General features: G+C 42.0%; 1 protein-coding gene across 2 annotated transcripts in view; it reads right to left on the bottom strand.

Annotated features, from left to right (window-relative positions):
* Window positions 1-21,660, bottom strand: part of TMEM178B (transmembrane protein 178B) — a 222,520-nt gene that overhangs the window by 143,474 nt on the left and 57,386 nt on the right. For both annotated transcript variants that reach the window (XM_066550759.1, XM_066550758.1), the window contains exon 3: window positions 21,043-21,156. In XM_066550759.1, coding sequence (XP_066406856.1) covers window positions 21,043-21,156 — 114 coding nt within the window. The remainder of the gene's footprint in view (window positions 1-21,042; window positions 21,157-21,660) is intronic.

Here is a 21,660-nt window from a genome sequence, read left to right on the forward strand (position 1 = left end):
AAAACAGTAGTGCAAGCACATAATGAGTAAATTATCTGTGCATTACTATTAATAAATAAATTCTATGTACTGTTAATAAATATGCTAATAGCATTCAGCTCATAATGCTGATATTCCTCAGATAGTAGGACTGTGTGACAGCTGTGTCTGAATTTTATTCTGTGATTCAGCTAGAATAATAACTAACTAGTTGTTTTCTTCTCTTTTGTAAGAAGAACGTAACGTAAAGATATCCCTGTGATAAAACTTGCACAAGGTTAAGGAAATGACATCAAAAGATTACAAAAGTAATTCCATAATGCAGATAGCCCCCTCATTGCCAGGTTTTGCAGCAAGCACATTTCAAAAGCTCTCTACATTTAACACACCTCTAAAACTGAGTTCATGAACTCAGACAAGTTTTTCTAACTAAGAAATTATTTAAATGAAATTGAAATTCAAACCCTTGCTTGCTGTGCCACCTGCTCTGTTGTGACACTGCAGTACTGGAGTTTCAGCAGCTCTAAAGATAGAGTTGTGCAGTCAGAGTCTGAGAGCTGCCAAAGCAGCACAGGAAGCACCTGAGCAGCCCCAGGCAGGAGCAAGGACAGAGCAACTGCTGCCCACAGGATCCTGAGCCTGACAGCAAGGGATGGGGCTGGCATCCATTGTGTGCAACATTACAAGAGATGTTTTAGAATGAGAGCTCATCAAATTGTTGAAGAACAAACCTGCCACAGGAACTCAGCTTTAAAAAAAACAAAACACAAGTCAAATTCTGCTGATTTTGGCTGGGATTGAGTTAATTTTCTCCATAGTAGCTATTGTGGTGCTTTGGTTTGGATTTGTGCTGGAAACAGCATTGATAACACAAGCATGTTTTAGCTACTGCAGTGCTTAAACAGCTCCTTTTTTATTCCTCACTATCCCTCACCAGTAAGTGGGCTGAGGGTGCACAGGAAGCTGGGAGGGCACACAAACAGGACAGCTGACTCCAAGTGACCAAATGGGTCCTGTTGCCTCCCAGAGAAATCAGGGGCTCATGATGGGCATTGACAATTTCCTGAAAAATGCCCCAGCCCACATGCTGCAGGTGTTATCAGCAAGGTGTAGTCTGCCCTTCTACAGCCAAAATGGACATGGAGAGAGGACAGGAAGGAAACAGAGCACAGATGAGGTGTACAGACACGTTTCATCCACATAATGTTAGTCCAAAAGAACTGCCATATTACTATTTCTAGTAGCAAATTACTGACCCTGTCTCCCTTAGGAGAGACTTCTTTCAGTTGAAAAATACCCTTATCTGATGGATAAATACCCAATATTCAACTAACAGTGGGATGATAAAGCCAATAAAAGCACAACAGGGCTGTCAGGAAGCAGCATGGGAATTTAATAACCATATAGTCTCTTATAGGAAATATCCACAATGACTTTTTAAGGGAAGGATTTAAGAGTCTGGCTGCTGTGACTTTTGCATGGTAACTTCTAAATCCTATTAAAGAGTTATAGAGGAATTTGTTTGTTTCTCTAATTGCTGTAGATTAGAAGTCAATAATAGAAAAAAACAAACTGAGTACTCTTTCACGCTAGAGCTTGGAGAAAAGACAACAGATGAATATGATTTCTTTATAAATGTATAAATTTGAAAATTCAGCTCATTGGAAGTATATGCTATTTTGTGTAATTACAATCCTCAGTCTTCTTGTGAAAGACAAGCTGTTTTTCCTATGTTTGCTCTACAGGGAGTTCTGAAAATAAGCAGTCATCTTTTTTCTAAAAATTCTGGATTATCTCAGATTTCTCTAACATGCTCTCAAAGAAATTAAACTCAAGAATAACATTTTTGTACAAGGCTGTGACTTGATGATGACACTGTCAAACATTTTGCTGGGCACATAAAACATCCATGCAAACTCAAACCAGTAAAGTCTACGTTGCCTGAATAAACAAGCCTTTGCCTGCACTACAATCATGTTCCATATGTAGCTAAACTGGAGTTTTCTATTTCTCAGTTTGAAACAGGCCTCTGCAAGTACTTGTGGTGTTCTGAAAGAGGCTGTTTCAGGACTGAAAATGGGGAAAGGGAACAAAATTCTATGGTATGGCCCACTAGGAAGAACTGAGTCCTGGCTAAGAGCTGACCCCAGGCAGGCTGCTACCTGGAGTAGCAGTCACGCCCTCCAGCAGCAGCTGCTCCCAGTCTCCCCAGAAGCCCACTATGGGCCACCACAGCACTGCAGATTCTTAGACTCATAGAACAGTTGGGGCTAGAGGGCTGAAACCATTTTTGAAGGCCATAGAATCCAATCCCCCTTCTGTCGGATTTGTGGGGTTCCCCGACAAAGGGAGGAAAGAATAATGAATCTGACTCCATGTTCTTAGAAGGCTAATTTATTATTTTATTATATTAGAATATATTAAAGAATACTAAACTAAACTATACTCAAGAATAGAGAAAGGATACAGACAGAAGGCTAAAAGATAAAAAATGAAAAATCTTGAATCCTTCCAGAGTCCCGAAACAGCCTGACCATGACTACTATTGGTCATTAAGTCAAAAACAATTCACATGAAACCAATGGAACAACCCTCTGTTGGTAAACAATGTCCAAACACATTCCAAAGCAACAAAACACAGGAGAAGCAATCAGATAATTATTGTTTTCATTTTTCCTCTGAGGCTTCTCAGCTTCCCAGGAGAAAAATCCTGGGCAAAGAGATTTTTTGAAAATATGACTGTGACACCCTTCCGCTACATCAGGTTGCTCAGATCCCTGTCCAACCCAGCCTTGAAAGTTTCCAGGGATGAGGCATTACCACATCTCTGGGCAAATCTGTGCCAGTGTTTTACCACCCTCACTGTAAAAGTCTTCCTTACATCTATACCTAGGTCTAAATTGACTCTCTTGTAGTTTAAAACTGTTATCCCTTGTGCCACCACAACAGGACCAGCTAAAAGGTTGTCTCCTTCCTTGTAAGCCCCTTTAAGTACTGAAAGGCTGCAATAAGATCTCTCCAAAGCCTTCTCCTCTCCAGGCTGAACAACCAACAACCCCAGCCTGTCTTCACAGATAAGGTGTTCCATGTCTTTAATCATCTTTGTGGCCCTCTGGACTTATTCCAATGGGTCCTTCCTGTGCTGAGGAACCTGGAGCTGGATGTGTTATTTCAGGCTGTCCCCCAGATCCCTCTGTTAGACATTCTAGCAAGCAAATAGAGAAGAGTTTATGTGCTTCTGGTTGAAAATTGTCTATGACTTCTGGTTGAACATTGTCTACCCAGCTCCAGCTGGTAGTTTAAATGGTTTTTAACCAAGAATTATGTTGAGCTCTTTGCCCATTCAGCTTACTGAGAAGTCATCTTTGCCACCTCTCATCCTCCTCAGATCAAAGGAATCTCAATTGATTCTCTGTTCATAGTCACCACAGGCCAAGACAAGGAAATGAACCCTCAATCTGACATACCATCATTTAAATAACTAAAAATTCTCTCACGTAGAGGTACCTGGCACCAGCCTCATTGCTACAAAAAAAAAGAAACAAAATCAGTCCAAAAAATCAGCTGGGAAATGATCCCATAGGCACACAGAAGAAGAACAGCGATATGCATATCTCAATAATTTAAAGTTAGAAATAATAAAATATTCAGGCATTTGGGAAGGATGGGGGGGACAGGGAGGGATAAAAGCAGGAAAGGAGAAGAAAAAATTCAAAACATTTTTTGAAAGGTGGAAGGGAAAGGAAATTCTAACTAATGAATGACCCACTCTCCCAGACTAATAGTCAGGCTCATGATTGTTATTTCAAATAGCATTCCTGAAGGACTCAAGGTTTTGCAATGCATTTTACAGATGTAGCTGTAATTATGACTACTCATCTCAAGGCAAACTTAGCATTCAGGAGGTCCTTGGACTTATGCTGCCATTTGCCACAAGCCTCCCAAAGCTAGTTCCACCACTTGAATTGCCCAGAAAGTTTGCACCCATCATGTTTTGTGCTGGTTCCTCTGCTCTGGGAACAAAATATGGAATTTTCAAGATTCACTTGTAGCTTTCAGGGTCATTTAGGATCCCAAGTAGCTCAATTGCTTTTAGAAAACAACACAGTATGGTAATTTATTTCAGAATTATAGTTCTCTTGCTTTTGGAACACCAGTATTCACTGTATGTGTGGAAGAAGCTTTCCACACATAGCAACAAATATCCAGTATATATCCAATACTATGATGCAATTTTGCAGACAGCCTTTTCTCCATGAGTTGGTTCCCAGCCAAAATCCTTTCCTGCACTGAGAAAGCAGCATCTTCACTAGAAATTCCTAACTAGCACAGAAATAACAAATACATCCAAATCTGCCAAAGGGACACCTTTGCTGGATAACTGCCTATACTGGGAGGTAATGCTGCGCACAACCACAGCCAGATGATGACAACCTTACTCAGTCTCCTGAGGAATGCTGAGCACTTCCCACTGGCCATCAGGCACTTTCAAGCATACCTAATGTCAGATACCTCAAAATCAGGTACCCCAATTCATTTCCCTCTGAAAAAGCCCATGATTTTTAAGTAACTATCTCATTGATGCCACAGCTTAGCTCAGACAGGACTGCTTTCTATCAAAGCTGAGAGGCACAGCTTTCTCTGTTTGCTTTTCAATGGCTGCCTAAAGGTCATATTCTTCTCTACAGCTACTAATTCTGCATGTGTAACAGAGTAGAAAATATATTTGTGAGGTTTTGGTCTCTTTTTTGTAAATATAGCCTGGAATTCTAGTACATGCACTAGCTCCTGGTGCTGAAGAGCTCAAGGACATGGGAAAAATAGCATCCTGCTCTCTTCCCTCTTCAGGGCCCAGGGCTCACCAAAATGTAATGACTTAGAAATGGATGGAAAGCAATGCCACTGCCACAGACAAAAGGATTTACAAAAGAATTAATAAATGACTATCACTTCTCTTGCCTCAGGACTTTTCTGGGTAAATTATTACTCTTTAAAGCAGTGCACTGTGAGTAAGCTGCCTGACTCCCATTAACATTAGTAGCAGTGGCATAGCATAAGCTTTATGTGCCAGTGCTGAGGATTAATCACAAAGTTTTATCTGTAGGGCACTCGCTTTGAACTCAGCAAATCTGCAACAGAACAACTTTCCTCTGTCAGACTCTTCTTTGAAGAAAAATCACAAGGAAGTGGGTGGGCTGCCGGCTAAGCCACTTCTTAACCCACCAGTGCTTCCCCCATAACTCCAACAAAACACTATAGCAACAAGTGAGAGCATTAAATAGCTCTCTTGCTGCATTTCCAGTAATGTTAGCCAAGGTATGGGAGCAAGCAGGGATAATTTTTTTTGAGCAGGAAGAAAAAAAGGATAAAAGAAATCACATAGAATTAATGCAGTAAATGCACCATCAAGATAAGACTGGGGTTTTTTTAATACAGGATGAAAGCTGGAACACTTGAGAATAATTTCCATGTATGGATTTGGCAATCTAAAAATAGCACCTCATTTAACACCGAAAAAAGACGGTAACTGACCCTAAAATAGATGGTGATGAATACATTCAACATCAAATTTTCTCTATTTTCTCTTCCCTTCTATGCTTGCTGGCACCTTTTCCACAGCCCACCCGTTGTAATTTCCCTAAATAGGGAGGAAAGGCAATCATCTCTGAGCAGCCTCAGAGCAGCTTTAGCAGAGCAGGACAGCCACGATGGAGAAGGCTTCACAGGAGAGCGGCTCTGTCAGCTCGGGTCTTGTTATTGTTTGCCTGAGGTGCTGGGATTTTGTCTCACTTCATGCTACAGTGACAAATATCCACCTCTTTCAGTTTCCACGTGATGTTGCTCCAGAAGCTTTCAGACCTCCCCTTTCTGCAGCAGTACATTTCCTTCACACAGGCTTTTGGTTTGGTAAAACCCCCAAAATGACCCACACAGAGGCACCATCCGGGAAAAGGAGAGTACAGGGATGCAGCCCAGCCTTCAAATTTCAGCCTTCTTATCCCAGGGGCTGGAGACGGGTCCAAGGCCCCTCCACACCACTGTAGCTGCACTTTCAGCCCGCTGCTTGGGCTTCAGCTCACATAAAGCCAAAATCACTGACTCTGTGTTAACTCCATTTCTCCCTCCTCAAAACTGAGCAAGACCTCCTCCACAAAGCTCTTGCTCTCCAGTAAAATCTACTGGCACAACAAGTTGTTGGGACATCTGTCAGGCCCAATTACAACACATTTGCATTGGGGCCAAAGTGCCTAGACAGCTCTAAGATGAGAAGCATATAAATGCATCACAGACTCTCTGCCACCAAACCAGCAGCTGGCCAAAGCTGAGAACCTGAAGAACTGGGCCACGAGTAGAACTCATACCTTACTTATCAATGCTGAACTCCTCCAGCAAAGCCTGGCACTGAAGCAAGACACATTCTGACCTGAGGACAGCCCCGGGAGCCAAACTGCAGGGCTGCAGCTGCCATAGTGCTGCATTTTGGGAATGGCAGGGCAATAGTGCAGGAGAAGGCTTAAGACACAGCAGCAAAGCTGTCTAAAGTCAGGTGAGAGCTCTGCTCCAACGAGGGATCAGCTCTTGCTAGAGCAAGTTTGTACACAGTGATTAAGCCCAGTGGCATGTTGGTAACTGGGACATGCCCAGTAATTGCCTGCAGTACACCTGGGCTTAGCTGGTGCTCTCAGGTCTCTTGCTTTCATGAGCAATGCATCATTTCAGCCTTTCCCCACACACACCCCCATGTAAAGAGAGAACTCATTGCAGGAGGCAATGCTCTGTTCCTTCTGCATGTTCATTCACACCAGAGGCCCAACAGAGTGGCCATGTCCACAAACATCTCAACATCTCACTTACTTTTACTGATGATGCCAGCATTGTAAAACACAGTGAATTCAGGACAACTGAAATACCCGTTTTCTGATCCTTCATTAAAAAAAACCCACAAGGCTTCAACTGGCAGCTACTGATATTTGCTAGCAGCAATAATTCACACTATTTACTATCCTGTGCCTTTGTTGCATATCCACCCCAGACATTCACATTCAGCTGGGTTTAGGATGGATATATACAGCAGAGTCTGCAAAAAAGTTTTCATAATTTGGTGCTCTAAGTAGTCGGAACAACTACCAAAACAATTAATTTGTTCACCATTCTATGTACAGACACTTGAAAAATACTTCACCAAGATTTCTCTTTTGATACTTGAATGCAGCAGTGGGCAAGATTTTCCTTACACAGCACTCAGTGAGGAAACAAGTGCAGTGAATCTCACCCATGGCCAGCTCACACTGTCCCCAAACCATACCCATAACTCTTGTTGGGGTAAATGCGCTGGTGTGACAACATCCCACATGGTTGATTGAATGTTCTAATGACACCTAAATGAACTCATCATCACTTACCAGCCTTCTCTGTAAGTCAGGGAACCAGATGTGATGTATTACTGGACAGCTACGTGTGATCTGCTACCAATGAACCCCATGGATGTTGACTAACACCAAGCATAGCCCCATCTTCACGTCACCTGCAGCTCTGCCCTGGATGCTGTAGCCTCAGACATATACATGCCCAAAGCTCTGTGGCATTGCAGCCAGTGTCACAGACCAGTCAATAACAAAATAACAAACCTAGCCCAAGCCAAACAGTTTGAATTGTCCACATTTACCTGTTGTGTAATCCTCAGATCTGTACAAAACAGACCCCACACCCCTAATGGGGTCTGTATAAATAAAGTGCAGGCAAGAGCTCTCTTCTATGAGCCTTGGTACTTTGGTTTTGGGAGCTGCCTGCTAGCTATCAGCTAGCAGGTGTTAAAAAAAAAGTAAAACACTTTTTATACACTTTTAATAGCTGGTTTTGTTTTATCATTCAGTCAAAATTAAGAGATTGATCTCTATTGATCTGTGGAAGGGCTCCATCTTTCTGTTGCTTATCAGAGTTCTGCCAAGAGCTTGACGCACACACAAACAGAAGTAAATTTCAAAAAGGAATGAGTGAGCAATAGCAAACTCATGCCAGTCTCATTCACCATCAGACTTCGCTGCAAAAGGAAAATGACAGAGGCAACAGCTTCTGGTTATTGTCTCAGCGCTGCCAGCAATGTCAGGAATTTGTTTGATTCTCACATAAATCTAATGCATCCACATCACTGAATAATAAACAGAGGAGAAAAGTTCTCTCTATACACAGAAGAGCATCTAGGCATCACATTTTTATTTCCCCCAGCAGCTTTTCCATTATACTCTGTTTTCTCTTTTAGCTTCTCCCCAGGTGTTTACTCACATCACCTTAGCTCCCTTGTTCATATTCTTAAAGGCACCACTAAAAGCTCATCCAACTGCATCCTCAGCTCTTGGAAAAACAAACCAAAAAACACACAGGGCCTCCCAGGCATACAGAGTTCCTCTCTGCAATCACCACTCCCCAAGGCTCTAAGATTCCTGCTCCTACACCAGAAAATGTTTTCTCTACTCACGCCTACAGCATAGGAATAAAAGACTTGGAAAGCAGCAGTATCCTTCCAACTGCCAACCATACCACTAAGCAGCCACCACCAGATGTTCTTCCCTTTCTATCAACATCAAAATGAAGGCAGCTGTTGGAAGCAGATGGCTTTCTGTCCCAAACTAGCTCCCCTCAATCCCACCAAAATGAGACTCAGAGCCCTCTGCAGAGAACTTGGGGCCACATGATCATCCTATCCATGTCTTCCCTGACTGATGTTCCTTGTGCCAACTTCATAGACAGGTGTGCAATTCTTACAGGCCATCACTGCCTGGAGATTGGCTCTCCATGGTCCCTCTCTCAGATAAAGCAGCTTCTGGAGACTGCACCTCCAGGTTTAGGAGCCTCCTAGACCTTCCTATGAGGTCTTAGCCCTACAACAGTATTTAGTCTGCCTTCTCTAAGCACTGCTTTGGTACAGTAACAGATCAACTTGCTTGCTCTACAAGGAAAGGACAGCAAAACACTCATCACAAATCCAACAAGTCATTGAAAAATGGACTCTCTTCTCTGGCTTGTAAAATACTGAAGCTCCCCCAGTTGTGATAAAAAACCACAAATATCCTTACCCTGCACTTGTCATCTGACTGCCAAAAAGTGGGAATTCATTTACCTCTGGAACTCTGCTCTTAATTGCATAGAGGATTGGTTCCCATTTAAAGCCAATGCCAGAACTGTTAATCAGGAAATCCTATGAACTAGCAGCCAAAGAGATACATCAAATGATCTAATCCATCCATGCATCACACAGATTTTCAAAGTGCTCCTGCCTGTGCAAGCCTTTGTCTTGTCAAAAAGCTTCACCTAGCAGAGCTGTCAATTCAGCTTTTCAGAGCACCACTGATTCCTCCAGGAAAACTGGGCAGACAGTCTGAAATACTAATCCTATTGCTATATCAAGGGGGGTTTTCTTGCATTTCTCTGCCTGGTTTCTTCTTACAAAAGCCTTTCATTCTCAATTACTTCCACACGAAATATCTGGTCCTCTGTGGAAGGGATGACACCATGGACTTTACTACTTCATCAGCTAAAGTCAGTACAAAGGAACAGTGCCTCAGCAAATGGTTGTCAGAGCCAAGGCTTATTTACAGAATAAAAATCCTCTTTTAATGTAAAGATCTAAACATCAATGAAAAAACAGCAGAACTAATCAACACATAGGTCCTGGTACACTGGGTTTCGTGAAGGATGAAGATATTCCTGAAACAAGGCAAAGACCAGTTCAGCCTAGGTTTATGTGAAATAAATCACAGGTAACTCTAATGAACCTCTGGCAGTAGATGGTTCACAACCAGTAATCATGGTCAGGACTATCCTTGTCAATTAATCATTTCCTGACCCATGCCATTTTGGGAAGAGGAGCAGAGCTGGCTGTGGCCAATCTGAATTGGCCAAAGAGGATTTGTCACCTCTTACAGGTTCTGCCCGGGCCATATCAGAAAAGCCATTTTTGCATCATATGCCTAGAGTTATCCTTTCAGCATGCATTCCTTTCAGATTTTATGACTCTGTAATAGGATTGATAATCATTATTTCTCAAAATGCACTAATTTCATTATTTTTCAAATTAAATTATGGTTAAGATTGCTTGCAGGTAAAACCAAGTACCACTAAGTTATTTGTGCTGTATCAGTTGTCATAAAATCAGCAAGAACACTGGTGTAGAGAGCAACATATACACAGCAGAAAATTCCCAGCACCTACACATACTGTAAGGAACAACCTTTGATCTTGGTTCCTCACCCTCATATCTCCAAGGACCTGGGTTTTAACAGGTTCTGAGAAACCCCCACTTTGTTATATCTAATCTGCTAGGAACTTTTGAAGGTAGTTTTGCTATTTTTCTAGGAAAAAATGTATACATTCGTTTGGATTCTGGTTTTGGCCAGTGAGCTTTCATTTGAATTTTTTTTTTACTATCTTTAGGAAAAACATTCTTGATATTTGGTTTTGCAAGGCTTTTCTAGGAGATAGGCTGCATAATCCCTGGCACTACAGGACACAGCATTGTCTAGCACTTACAGCAGTGGGAGTCCAAAGACCTGAGTTCTGTTTCTGGCTCTCCCACTCACTCTCCACATGACGTTTAGCAAGTCAATTCACTTCTCTAACTCCTTCTGTGAAATGGGTGTGCTTAGGTTGTATTCCTCCTTTGGCACCCAGTTTAAATCCAAAGGATGCTAAGTGAAAACCATCTCCTGAGTGTTTCAAGATGCTAGGATGGAAGGTGCACTATAGACCAGCAGCAGCAGCATTAACAGAAAAGTTTAATTGTGGGATCTGTCAATTTTCATTGAAATGCCAAAAAGTCATTTTCCTTTCCTGATACCTCTTGAGTATTTGGTACTCAGATGCTGATTTCACACAATTTTCATCTAAGAATATCTGTTCTTGTTTCAGTAGAATTATTATTTAGTATGAATATAAGCCAAAGCAAACTCTTAGTCCCCAGCCTACAGCTCCCTTCTGATTAGGATCTTCCTCTATATAGATTCATGCCTCTGCTGAATTCCTCAGTGGAAGAAGAAAGATTAAAGACTTGCCTTGGCAGTTTAACACTTTTCTTCCCTTGGCAACACCATCAGGCATGAGAGCAAGTTGTAAGGAATGACATTACATCATGCTCAAATACATGATTATCACATGCTGCAAAATGGATTCTACAAGGAAGACTGATTTAGTGTGTGTCTGTGATGATGAGTAAAGAGCAGCTGGTACTGAACTAATGCATTGCTGAAGATTGTATCAGATTAAGCCAGTAATTCAGCTACCTCCATGTCCTCTCCCATAAAATTTTAATAAACCCAATCTTATGGGAGGAAAGAAAAGACAGGGACCCTACTGAATTATTTATAACTTTAGTTATGTATGGCAAAGAAGCCCCTCTTAGGTGAGAAACTGATATTCTTCCATTGATTTTCTTCTGAGAACATCTAGGTGAGAATCAAGTTTTGGGGGAAAAAAAAACCACAAAATATACAAGGATGCAAAGGGCAAGCCAGAAAAGACAAAGCTGATGAAGGCAGAGATGAGGGAGAGTTTGTATTTATGAAAGAGATATTGATCAATTGCACATACCAGTGGCAGACAGACTCAAATTAGCTGTCATAATTCCAGTGATGCAGAGGGACATGCAGGCTCAAGCTCCATTAAGTATAACCTGCATCCTGAGCAGCCAGATGAGATTTGCCAGACTGAACTCCGAATTCCCACAGGAGATAGCTGCAGTTGATTTATATTCCTGATTTCTTATTCCCCCACCAACTGTGCAATCAGTTCCTGGAGGTGGGTAGGGAATAATTGAACAGCTAAACTGTGATTCACCCAGCCAATTAAGGAATCTTGGGATGGGCCCCTAGACAAATCCTTCAGCTTCATCTGGTCTTCATGGACCAGAACTGCATTTGCCTCTGACAACAGGGCCAAAATCACAATGACCCAGTTAACACCAACAATCTGAGGAAGTAAAGCTGCATTATGGTTTCTGTACATTAATATTGACACATTTTATATTTTTTCAAAGCAGGAAGATGTCCTGACTGTACATGAGGTTTGGGTTTATTCTGTAATTCAATGTCCAAAGAGCATCACTGCAAAACAGTAATTAAAATGGCAACCACTGCCTAATGGCTATTGACATATAAAACCCACTTTCACGTTTCAGCCTGCAACTTCTGTCAGGTCAAGGCCAGGTTGTTTGATTCAAATTCTCTTGCCTTCTCTCCCATGCTGGCTGCTATGGTGTTTCCTTGTGGATGGTGCATGGCTTTGTGAACAAATCACACTAAACTCATTTCCAAAGTGTTCCACTTATGTCTATCTTCTTGCACTGAAGTAAGGAAGCACTTAACTCCTCATTAGTAACTCTGTATGTGGCATATAATCACCTTGAAATATTTAACTGCTGGGATTTCATCTCACTAACATTGTGGGGTGGGGCATCAGACTGGGGTATAAACAAACTGGGACATAAATCATCATAAACCAGGCATTAAATTGGTATATAAATCAAAAGTTATAGAAGTCAGATGGATGAGACCCATTAGAGCCTCCTGTTTGTTCTTTCCTCTTCTCTCACCCTAAGAATGCACAAGACATCATTCTTGATTAGCCAAGAGACAGAAGAACGCCCATCTCTCCCCCTCTGTGTCTCTCAAGAGGGAGAGAAGGGAAACAGAGAGCTCTGTATGCATATTAATAAAGCTATATTTTGACTGGCTGAATGACTAGAAATGATTAGCAGTGGTATGTTTTACCTGTCAATATCTCCACTCTGCAACAGGCAAAAAGTGTCTAATATTCCTTTGCAAAAAATCACTAGTGAGACTGGAGGGGGTTTGCTCCCAATTTTCCTGCACTCACCGCAGCTCTGTAAATACCTTAAGACTCTCTTCAACAATCAAGACAAAAATGTCTTTTTTCTTGTGTAACAGTGTAAGACAACACAAAACATCACCTAAGCCACAGTGAATCCAAGTGCCTGCACTTGCAAATGTAAGACACAAAACAAAACCAAAAAAGCCAAAACCTATCAGCATGAAGGTTACCAAGCCAAGCATGTCAAAGCTAGGAAATAGAGGAATGGGACCTTTTGAAAGGGTCAGTGTGAAAGGTGAGAAGACAAGAAACTCTTCAGCAAAGAGCAATCAGAGCAGAGATCAGTCAGGTGGCCAGACCTCCTCCTCCCTCTCACATAAGCACATTGCTCTTCACTGACTCTAAAACTCCTTGGTGATTAAGTCAGTCCAAGAAATTTCTTAAGACATGGTCCCTAGCTGTGTTTTACTCATTTACACCGACCCAGTGTGGGCTGGGTGGCCATTTGAAGTTTGATTATAGTGTAGAGCTTTTATAGTTACTCTGAAAGCCAATGGGAGCTGTGCTCTGGACATATGTAAAACTCAAGCTTTCTTTATATCCAACTGGACACTCAAAAAACCCAAACAAGTTATCTCTGATTGTCAGGCCCAAAATGAATATTATAGCCAACCATGAATGGTTATTAGATATTAATATATTTATATTTACACTCCCTTCTTCGATTCAATGACTAGAAACGTGACAAAATCCATGAAGCGGTTAACTCCATCATAGGATCAGGAGTTGTGTAATCTGCAATTCAAAAGGCCAACAACCATAAATTCAGCAATGAAAAATAAACCAAACAAAAGCATCATTGAATGGAAACAGAATATCCCAAATGTATGGAACAAGGCAAGAGTATGTGATTACAGCTATTAAAGACTCAATAACAAGTGTGCTTAGAGGAGATAAATTAAGGCCAAGTATGCAGCCCAAACTGGGTCATCTTCTAACTTTACATGCTTGTATTTGCAACCTTAAAAAACCTCATTTGATTTCAAGTGAACTTGAAGCAAACAACAAACTGCAAACCCAGAAATTCTAGTGTGGGGTTTCTTACTGATTCAGAAGAGTGGCAAGAGGGTCCTCAGCAGAAGACTATCCTGATTCACCTGTGAGCCCCATTATATGAGCTGGGCAAGAACCTGCTGGCTGAGGGAGCAGGATGAGACTTCCCCTCTGCCAGTGTTTCACAGCTGCATTAGCAGCAGATGTGCAGTAAGACCTCTGACTTGTGCACTTGGAACAGGGCTTTGGAATGGATCCTACATTTTCCTGTTTGTTCCCCACTTCATTCCAACACAAACAGAGTTTTACCATTTTTGCACCTTCTTTCCAAAATTTTTCCAATCCATGACTCCAACCTTTTTCCCAATTGCAGTGCTTAGTAATCCCTCATATTACCTCTTCCAACTCTCCAGCACAGATTTGCCCCTTTCTTTGTCCACATTTTCTCCCTTCCCAAATCTTGTCTATATTTGCTATTCAGGACTGAAGGATGTACTGACCTCCTCCCTTACTCCATCCCTGCTCTTCTGCCACTAAGAAGCAAATAAAAAATAGTATGCAGTTGGGAAAGTTATTCATCAGTGTAGGTATTAAGGTCACAGGCATATTAGCAGATCCTAAGATGAAACCTAGCAGAAGGCAATAAAATCCCTTACAGATTCCAAAATAGGTCTTAGACTTCAATGCCAAAAAAAAAATTATCTTAGCTTGAAATAGCAGGATATGAAGGAAACCCTACAGCAGAGAGAGAGGGGGAAATGAGAAGGTCTGTCACTACCACCTGGCCATTAGCTGTGGGAAAAATGAATGCAATGAAGATCCAACAACACGAGACCTCCAGGCATGTGAGCACCTGGTGCCTGACTAACCTCTGGGATGGCTGCCCCGTCTGTTGTGATAACCGATGCACTAAGGAGTGACATCATCCCAAATGGCACTGACCAGCAGGACGGGGCCATACTTCAGGGTGTACTTCCATCTGGGGGCCCAGGTAGCTAATTAAAAATGAATCAAGATTTTCTTGTAGAGGCACATACAGGAGAGAGTGAAAGAAAGGAGCAAAAGTGGGATGTTGCCTGTTTACTTCAAACACTGTTTTTAGTAGTATCCATAAAAAAAACACAAAAGCAAATATTTTCTCGGGTCAGCCCTTATTAAAAATGCAACAATGAAATATTTATTGTTGCTTATAATAGCAGATGGGGCCAAGTCCATCAGCCTGCTGGTGTTACCAAGGCATTGTCAAGCTGTCAACTGAGCTTCTGTGCAAATTTCAACTTCATGTTCCATGGAATAAGAAGGCTTGGGAAGTCTGTAGAAATTAGAAGTCTGGACATTTTCCTGAGTGTTAATTGCTGCTGCATATTGTTCCAGTAGTTTTACTGATTATAAGGAAGTATTTGAGTGCTTTGTAGGCTCCTGCAAAATTCAGAGCATTAATGCCAATAAAATCCACTCAACTTTCAGCATAGATGCTGTATGAATTAAAATATTACCACTCTGTACATCCTGCAGAAATTATTCATTTCCTCCAATACTTGCTCTTCGCAGAATGTGCCAGGCTATTACTTTTGACTTCAGAATTCATTTTTTATGCAAATGGCTTTTAGACCACCACAAACACAGGAGTGCTGCAGTTCCAGAGTGCAAATGAATGATATTATTTCAATACAAAGCATTATGATTGTTGTTCTGACAATGCAGCTCTCCTCACTGATATTTCAGATTCAGAGCCCACGTCTTGTGGTCCTGCAGTAGAAACATGAGGGTAGAAAACAGGTAAAGGAGATCCCACAGTGCCAGGCAAGGAGTATTTTCAAAAGGCCCAGGAAATTCTGAACACTTAGGAAGCATCAGCTACCTGTTTATGATCTGGTTCACTCTAAAGCAGTCTGGTGACACAATTTCTAAGCTGTGCTGTACAAAAATCAGTTTCCATAGCAATTCCAGCCACTTCCTGCCCAGATGCAGCACTCTTCACATTCCTGGACACAAAACACAGCTGCTGTGGAAGACAGGCTGAAGAGGCAATGGCAAGCTGGAGAAGAGAGACAGACAAATTCCCTCTTTTGTGGCAGTGTTACATCCAAAGTAGAAAATCAGGTTTGTGACATATAGGGAGAAGGAAAAATAAAAAGGCTTCTAGACCCAACTATCTACCTCACACAAAAGGCTCTGTGAATCAGCAAAACAAGAGCTTTTGGAGACAATGAAGAATTTTTTATCTCTCTTCTGATGTAGAGACTTTCATGCACTATAGCACAAGCCACTGGGAGCTCTGCCAAAGGCTCCGAGAACCATGCAGCAATTGTCCCATTTTCAGCTACCAAGGCAGGAAAAAGGGAAGAGGGAGTTATTGCACTTGTTCTCTAAGAGAAAAACAAATACCACTCTTCAAGAACACACATCAGCAACTTGCTTATTTGCAGCACTTTAAAGCCACAGTAGTTTCTACATCTGCCTTGGAGAGAAGATGGCTCTTCCACATGAAACAGTTAATTCTCAGAGTGCAACATAAGACGAATATAGAGCCTGGGTTGCCTATAGCCTACTAAAAAAATAGAACAAAACAAACACACCCACACAAAGCCAAACAGGGATGAAAGCAAAATGACCTTACTACAGTCCTTCTGGTGGTAAAAAAAAAAAAAATCCAAAAAAAATCCAAAAAAAACAAACACACCACACAGCATCAACCCAACATGTGTTTGTTGTTCTCCAAAGAGTAACACAGACTGAACACTCCCTGGGCTTTTAGTGCCTTATCCCTCAATGGCTTTAAAGAACAGTTTTGTTGGCTCCTAGAAGATGCTAAACTGAATACAGTACATCCCCTCATTGCTTTGGAGGTACTGCCATTTTCATTACAAACACAGCCTTTGAATATGCCATAATATACCAGAAATGGTTTCCTGAAGATTTGGGGACAAGAAAAAGAATTAACATCAGCATAGCCTCCCATTTATTGTCAGCTTCCTTAATGCACAAGCATCCAGTTGAAATGCTTATTTTATCACCTGATGTCCTGGATTGCCAAGCAAATTGTATTCTATTTGCCATCTGTATGGCAGTTGTCTTCCGTTAAGTGGGCAGTTTTTCCTTACCTCTTCCACAACCACTCCTCCCTCTGGGGAGACACCTGCTGATAACAGGCTATTGAATGTCACTGCATGGCTGATAAGAACTACAGCATCCCATTGTGAGATGCTCCACCCAGAGGGAGGAGCCAAGCATTCCTAACTGGATATAATCTGGAGATTCTGGAACACCAGCACGGCTTGTCCACTGGATTTCCAGAGGAGCAGCTGCCTCTTCCCACTGGACCTTCAGAGGAAGATTCCACCCTTTTAGAGGATCCCTGCTCCAACGGAACCACCCCTGACACTCCAGGAGGGCTGCAGCCACAATTCCAATTGGACTGCTACTAACACTCTGACCGACAGGGTGTCAGGTCGTGTTCTGACTCTGTCAGTGTTGCTTTAGTTCACTGCATTGTTTATTTTATCTTTGTATTTTCTTCCCTAAGAAAGATGTTATCCCTGCTCTCATATTTTTCCTGACAGCCCTTTAATTTCAAATTTATAACAATTTGGAGGGAGGGGCTTTACATTTTTCCATTTCAGGGGAGGCTCCTGCCTTCCTTAGCAGACACCTGTCTTTCCAAATTAAGACACCTGAAAACCCTTCCCCAATGCCTGCACCACATTCTACAGCTCAAACCCCTGCCATGAGCACATTCCCATGTTTTATGAACACATATGTAGCATAACGAAAGCGAACCCACAGGAACAGCATAAAAACATGGAACAATGTGTAAATAAATATAGACCTGCTCACATTTTCTTGGCTTTCTACTGCAATAATACATCTCCATTTCTAAGAGCATCAATGATGCTGGTCTTGTTTTTCAAAAAACACAACCATGGACCAGGTTTTGAGCTCAAGGCCAGGGTCAAAGTGTGACAAGGTAAATGCCTAACGGTGACTCAGTTGTATCACTAGATCAGCATCTTCCAGAAAGACATTTTACTCATGCTCAAAGTTGTTGGACACAGCTTTCCTCTGCTTCTCTCTTCCACTCTCAGCTCATATAGAGACTTGTTTTGTCTAATTAGATCAACATTTATCTCCTGACAGGCAAGAGCTGACAATACTACAATCATCTTTCCCTCTATCCCCGTTTAACCAGAGATAGTTGAGAGGAAGTGATTGCAGCAAAGACAAGTCCTATTTCCCCAGCTCATACTGCCATAGGCAATCAATTTGGAGCAAAGGTTCCATCTTGAAAATGTCAAACAGAATGAAAAAAAGATAAAATCAAAACTGGTAAAGTCAGCTACAACCATTCCTCTAGGACCAGCTGCTGTCTCAGGTTCTTGCAGCATGGCTAACAGCACAGCTAGAGTAGAGGAGGAGTATCTGCTTTGTGTGCTGAATGGTGCCATGGGGTCCTCAGCCTCAAATTAATTGTCCCAGGACCCACTCCTGCAATTCAAGAAAAACTGCTGGAGCATCAGTCCTGCCCACCAGTCCAACAAAAGCAATTTGCAGTCCATGGTGGAAGCCCTCTCTCCTCTAATCCCCAGCCCACTGAACATGCAAAACAATGGCTTCCTTCCACAGGCACCACAGTTGGCTGTCCATACACAAGCAGAAAAAAAATACATTACTCAACTACAAATACAGCCAATGGTAACAGTGGCTTCAGCCTGGAAGAGACATTTTTGTTTACTAGGTTGATGAAATATTCTGCTTTCACTTTTCCAGTTCCTCTGAAGTTCTCCAAGATGTCATTTTGCTGCCGTGTTTCTTCAGGAAATACTTTTTCTCCCCCTATCTCATGCTACAGATCTGAAAAATAACCCATGGCAAGAAAAAGAAGATAGCCAGGCCTAGGCCCTGCTTCTTTTGTTGTTTGTCACAATACTCACTGATATGAACAGGAAAATATTCAGAAGAAAAATAATGGCCAGGTTTACTTGGAAATATCAGACTGACAAATGTTGAGATAAAGTAGCTGTGTCCTGGATGAAACTAGTCCAGAGGCACAGAACAGGATCAGCTTCTAAGGCAGGGGCTAAAATCACAGGGACTTTCTGAAGAGATTTATCCTACTTGGTCTACTGCAATGCAAAGGGAGAAAAACCCCCTCAACCAAACCACAATTTGAGAGATTGGTATTGGCCTTGTCTTTTAAAACAGGTTACTGTTTCTACACTGGAAATAGTCATATAGATTCAGTTCACTCTTAAATGCAGTGACCTCCAGAACCACCAGTGGGATTACCCCATATATCAAAGCACTCTGTTGCACCAACTGCTCAGGAGAAGAGAGCTTCAGCAAAGTATTTCTCTACTCCTCTGCCTTCAGATAGGTAGATGCAGATGTCACTTCTATCTACATCTCTCTACACTCTGACTCCTGCAACTGGCAAGAAAATTTGGGTCAGAAATATGAGGTACACTCAATGTACCCTCTGCAGGGAAGAGACAAGCAGCCTCACCCTGAGAATGCCTCAGACCACACCAGATACATAAATATGTGAGCAGTGTCTAAATTGCACCTTTGGAGACTGACAAATGCCCTACCAACACTCAAAGCTCAGGAACTTGCTGATCCTACCAAAGGGTGCACACAGCCTTAGATGACCAGGTGTATAACCCTTTATTTGAGCCATTGCTGAGATAAAGATTAATTTTAGAAAATTTTTGAACAGTGAGATTCCCAGCAAATAGTTGCAGCTAAGTCATTGTTACTCAACACATACACAAAGCAAAACCACACATACATAAAGCATAAACCAAGGCCCCTTCCTACTGCCCTATGAGCCCTAACAGAAGATGTTTTACGTGGGGGGTGCACTTCTTTTTTTGCCCATAGAAGAGCACTTTTACCTTTTATGTCAACATGAAACTAACACCAGCAGAGAAGACAGGTGGGAGGAGAAAACCTGAAGTGAACTGAACCTTCTGATCTTCTGATTTCAGGGACAAATTAGCATAACACAATATTTTGCAAGACCAGCCTCTTACAACCTGCAGAGAGGCATAAGTTCAATTATTCCTTCTTTGTCATATCACAATAAAAATAGGTATTTATCCACTTAGACACATTTAAAAAAAAAAACCCAACAGGCATTTAGCAAGACCCTATAGAATGTTCTTAACTCTTTACCAGAGTGTACTAGAAAGGCCTACAAGCATCACTGAATCTCACCCATGCAGGGTCAAAAAATTATAGCACCTTCTCCTCTTCTGAGCTTAAAAGGACCCTCTCAAAGCAAGAGCCACACAGGGGAGGAGTGAAACATACTGAAAGCCATAGGAACACCACAGGTCTGCCACAGTTCTCAAGCTGACAGAGTAGAAGCTCACTATCACCTTTCAAGGTTCTCAGTCAGAACCAGTATTGCCTCAACCACTGCCACCTTCAAGGAGATTTAACTGCTTCCACCGAAACAGAGCTGCTCAGGATATTCATCAGTCCCCACGACTATGTAGTAACAAGAACAGCAGTATCCTTCCTTGTGAAATTCTACCTCATGCATTTTATCAGTGAAAACCCTTTTCCATCTCCAAGATGAGAAAGAGACAAGATTTAAGGTCAGCCAATACATCCCAAGGCAATTCCATCCCTGTCAGATCTTGTCACTTCAGCAAGCATTACAAGTTGGTGACCACTGGCTACAATTATCACTGAGGGCTAAGCTCCTTCCTTGTGCCTTAAAGGGTGCAGCAATTCTCTTTCAAGATCTTCAAAGGAGAGTGATGCCACACTCACACAGGAGCTGCTGGCAGTGGGACATATTATACAATAAAAGCCAGCAATGAATTCTCCTGGAAGCAGGAAACTCAGCAGCAATGGCATGAGAATGTGCTCACGTACAGAGCATTCCACTGAATTAAAAAATAGGGCATTGATTTTGTTATTCATTTTTGCATTTAACTCAGTATTAATCTCTGCATACAAATGCCTTTTCCCCACTGCTGCATTCTCATGCCTCAGCAGAATTTCCAGTCAGCAGCAGAAACAGAGATGTAGGTCCTAAGAAAAAATCGATCTGTCTGCTACAACGACAAACTGGATGTGAGATGAGGGCTCTGAGCAGGCTGCCACTCAAAGCCTCTGCTCTCATTTACCAGGGAGCCTGCACATGAGGAGAAGGTGAAGAAAGGCAGCAACACTTACGCAAGGCGTGCCACTCATCCTGGCGGATTGTCTTGGTGATGTTGTACGTAAGGTTCTTGGGGATGGTGGCTGAGGAGTAGTGGTACTTGATGTACGAGCACCGCTCAATTGCTCCTGGGAAAGGCAAAAGGCAGAAAAGTGTGGTTAAATCAATGTAACATGTCCTGCCAGCTACAGGCCAGATGGGTTTGACAACCAAAAGCAAAGCCTAGGAGCAAAGCAATCCCTACCATCCCTGCCCACTGTGACAACCAGCACACTCTCTGGCCCATGACATATAAGCTCAGATCCAAACTTATGATATAGGAAGTTTATCTTTCACACATTCTAGGGAGCTTCCAGACTGGCCCTAGAGTAGCTGCCAGTGACTGCTTTCATTCACTATGAGATATCTGTGCGGCAAATTCTTCCCTGAACTGTGAGCTAGCAACTGCATGCAGTTAATGTATAGAAGCTCCAAGTTCATGTCTTAGCTTTCTGTGCAGTCATGGTCACGACTCAATATCCATACTTCAAGAAATACACAAAGCAAACACCTTTGATCCTCCCTTGAATAAAAAGCAACACAGAAAAATTATACATATAGGTAGTGAAGAATTTCCTAACCCTTTCCACCCT

Source organism: Molothrus aeneus, chromosome 5 (genome assembly GCF_037042795.1).
Source record: "Molothrus aeneus isolate 106 chromosome 5, BPBGC_Maene_1.0, whole genome shotgun sequence".
NCBI lineage: Eukaryota > Metazoa > Chordata > Aves > Passeriformes > Icteridae > Molothrus > Molothrus aeneus.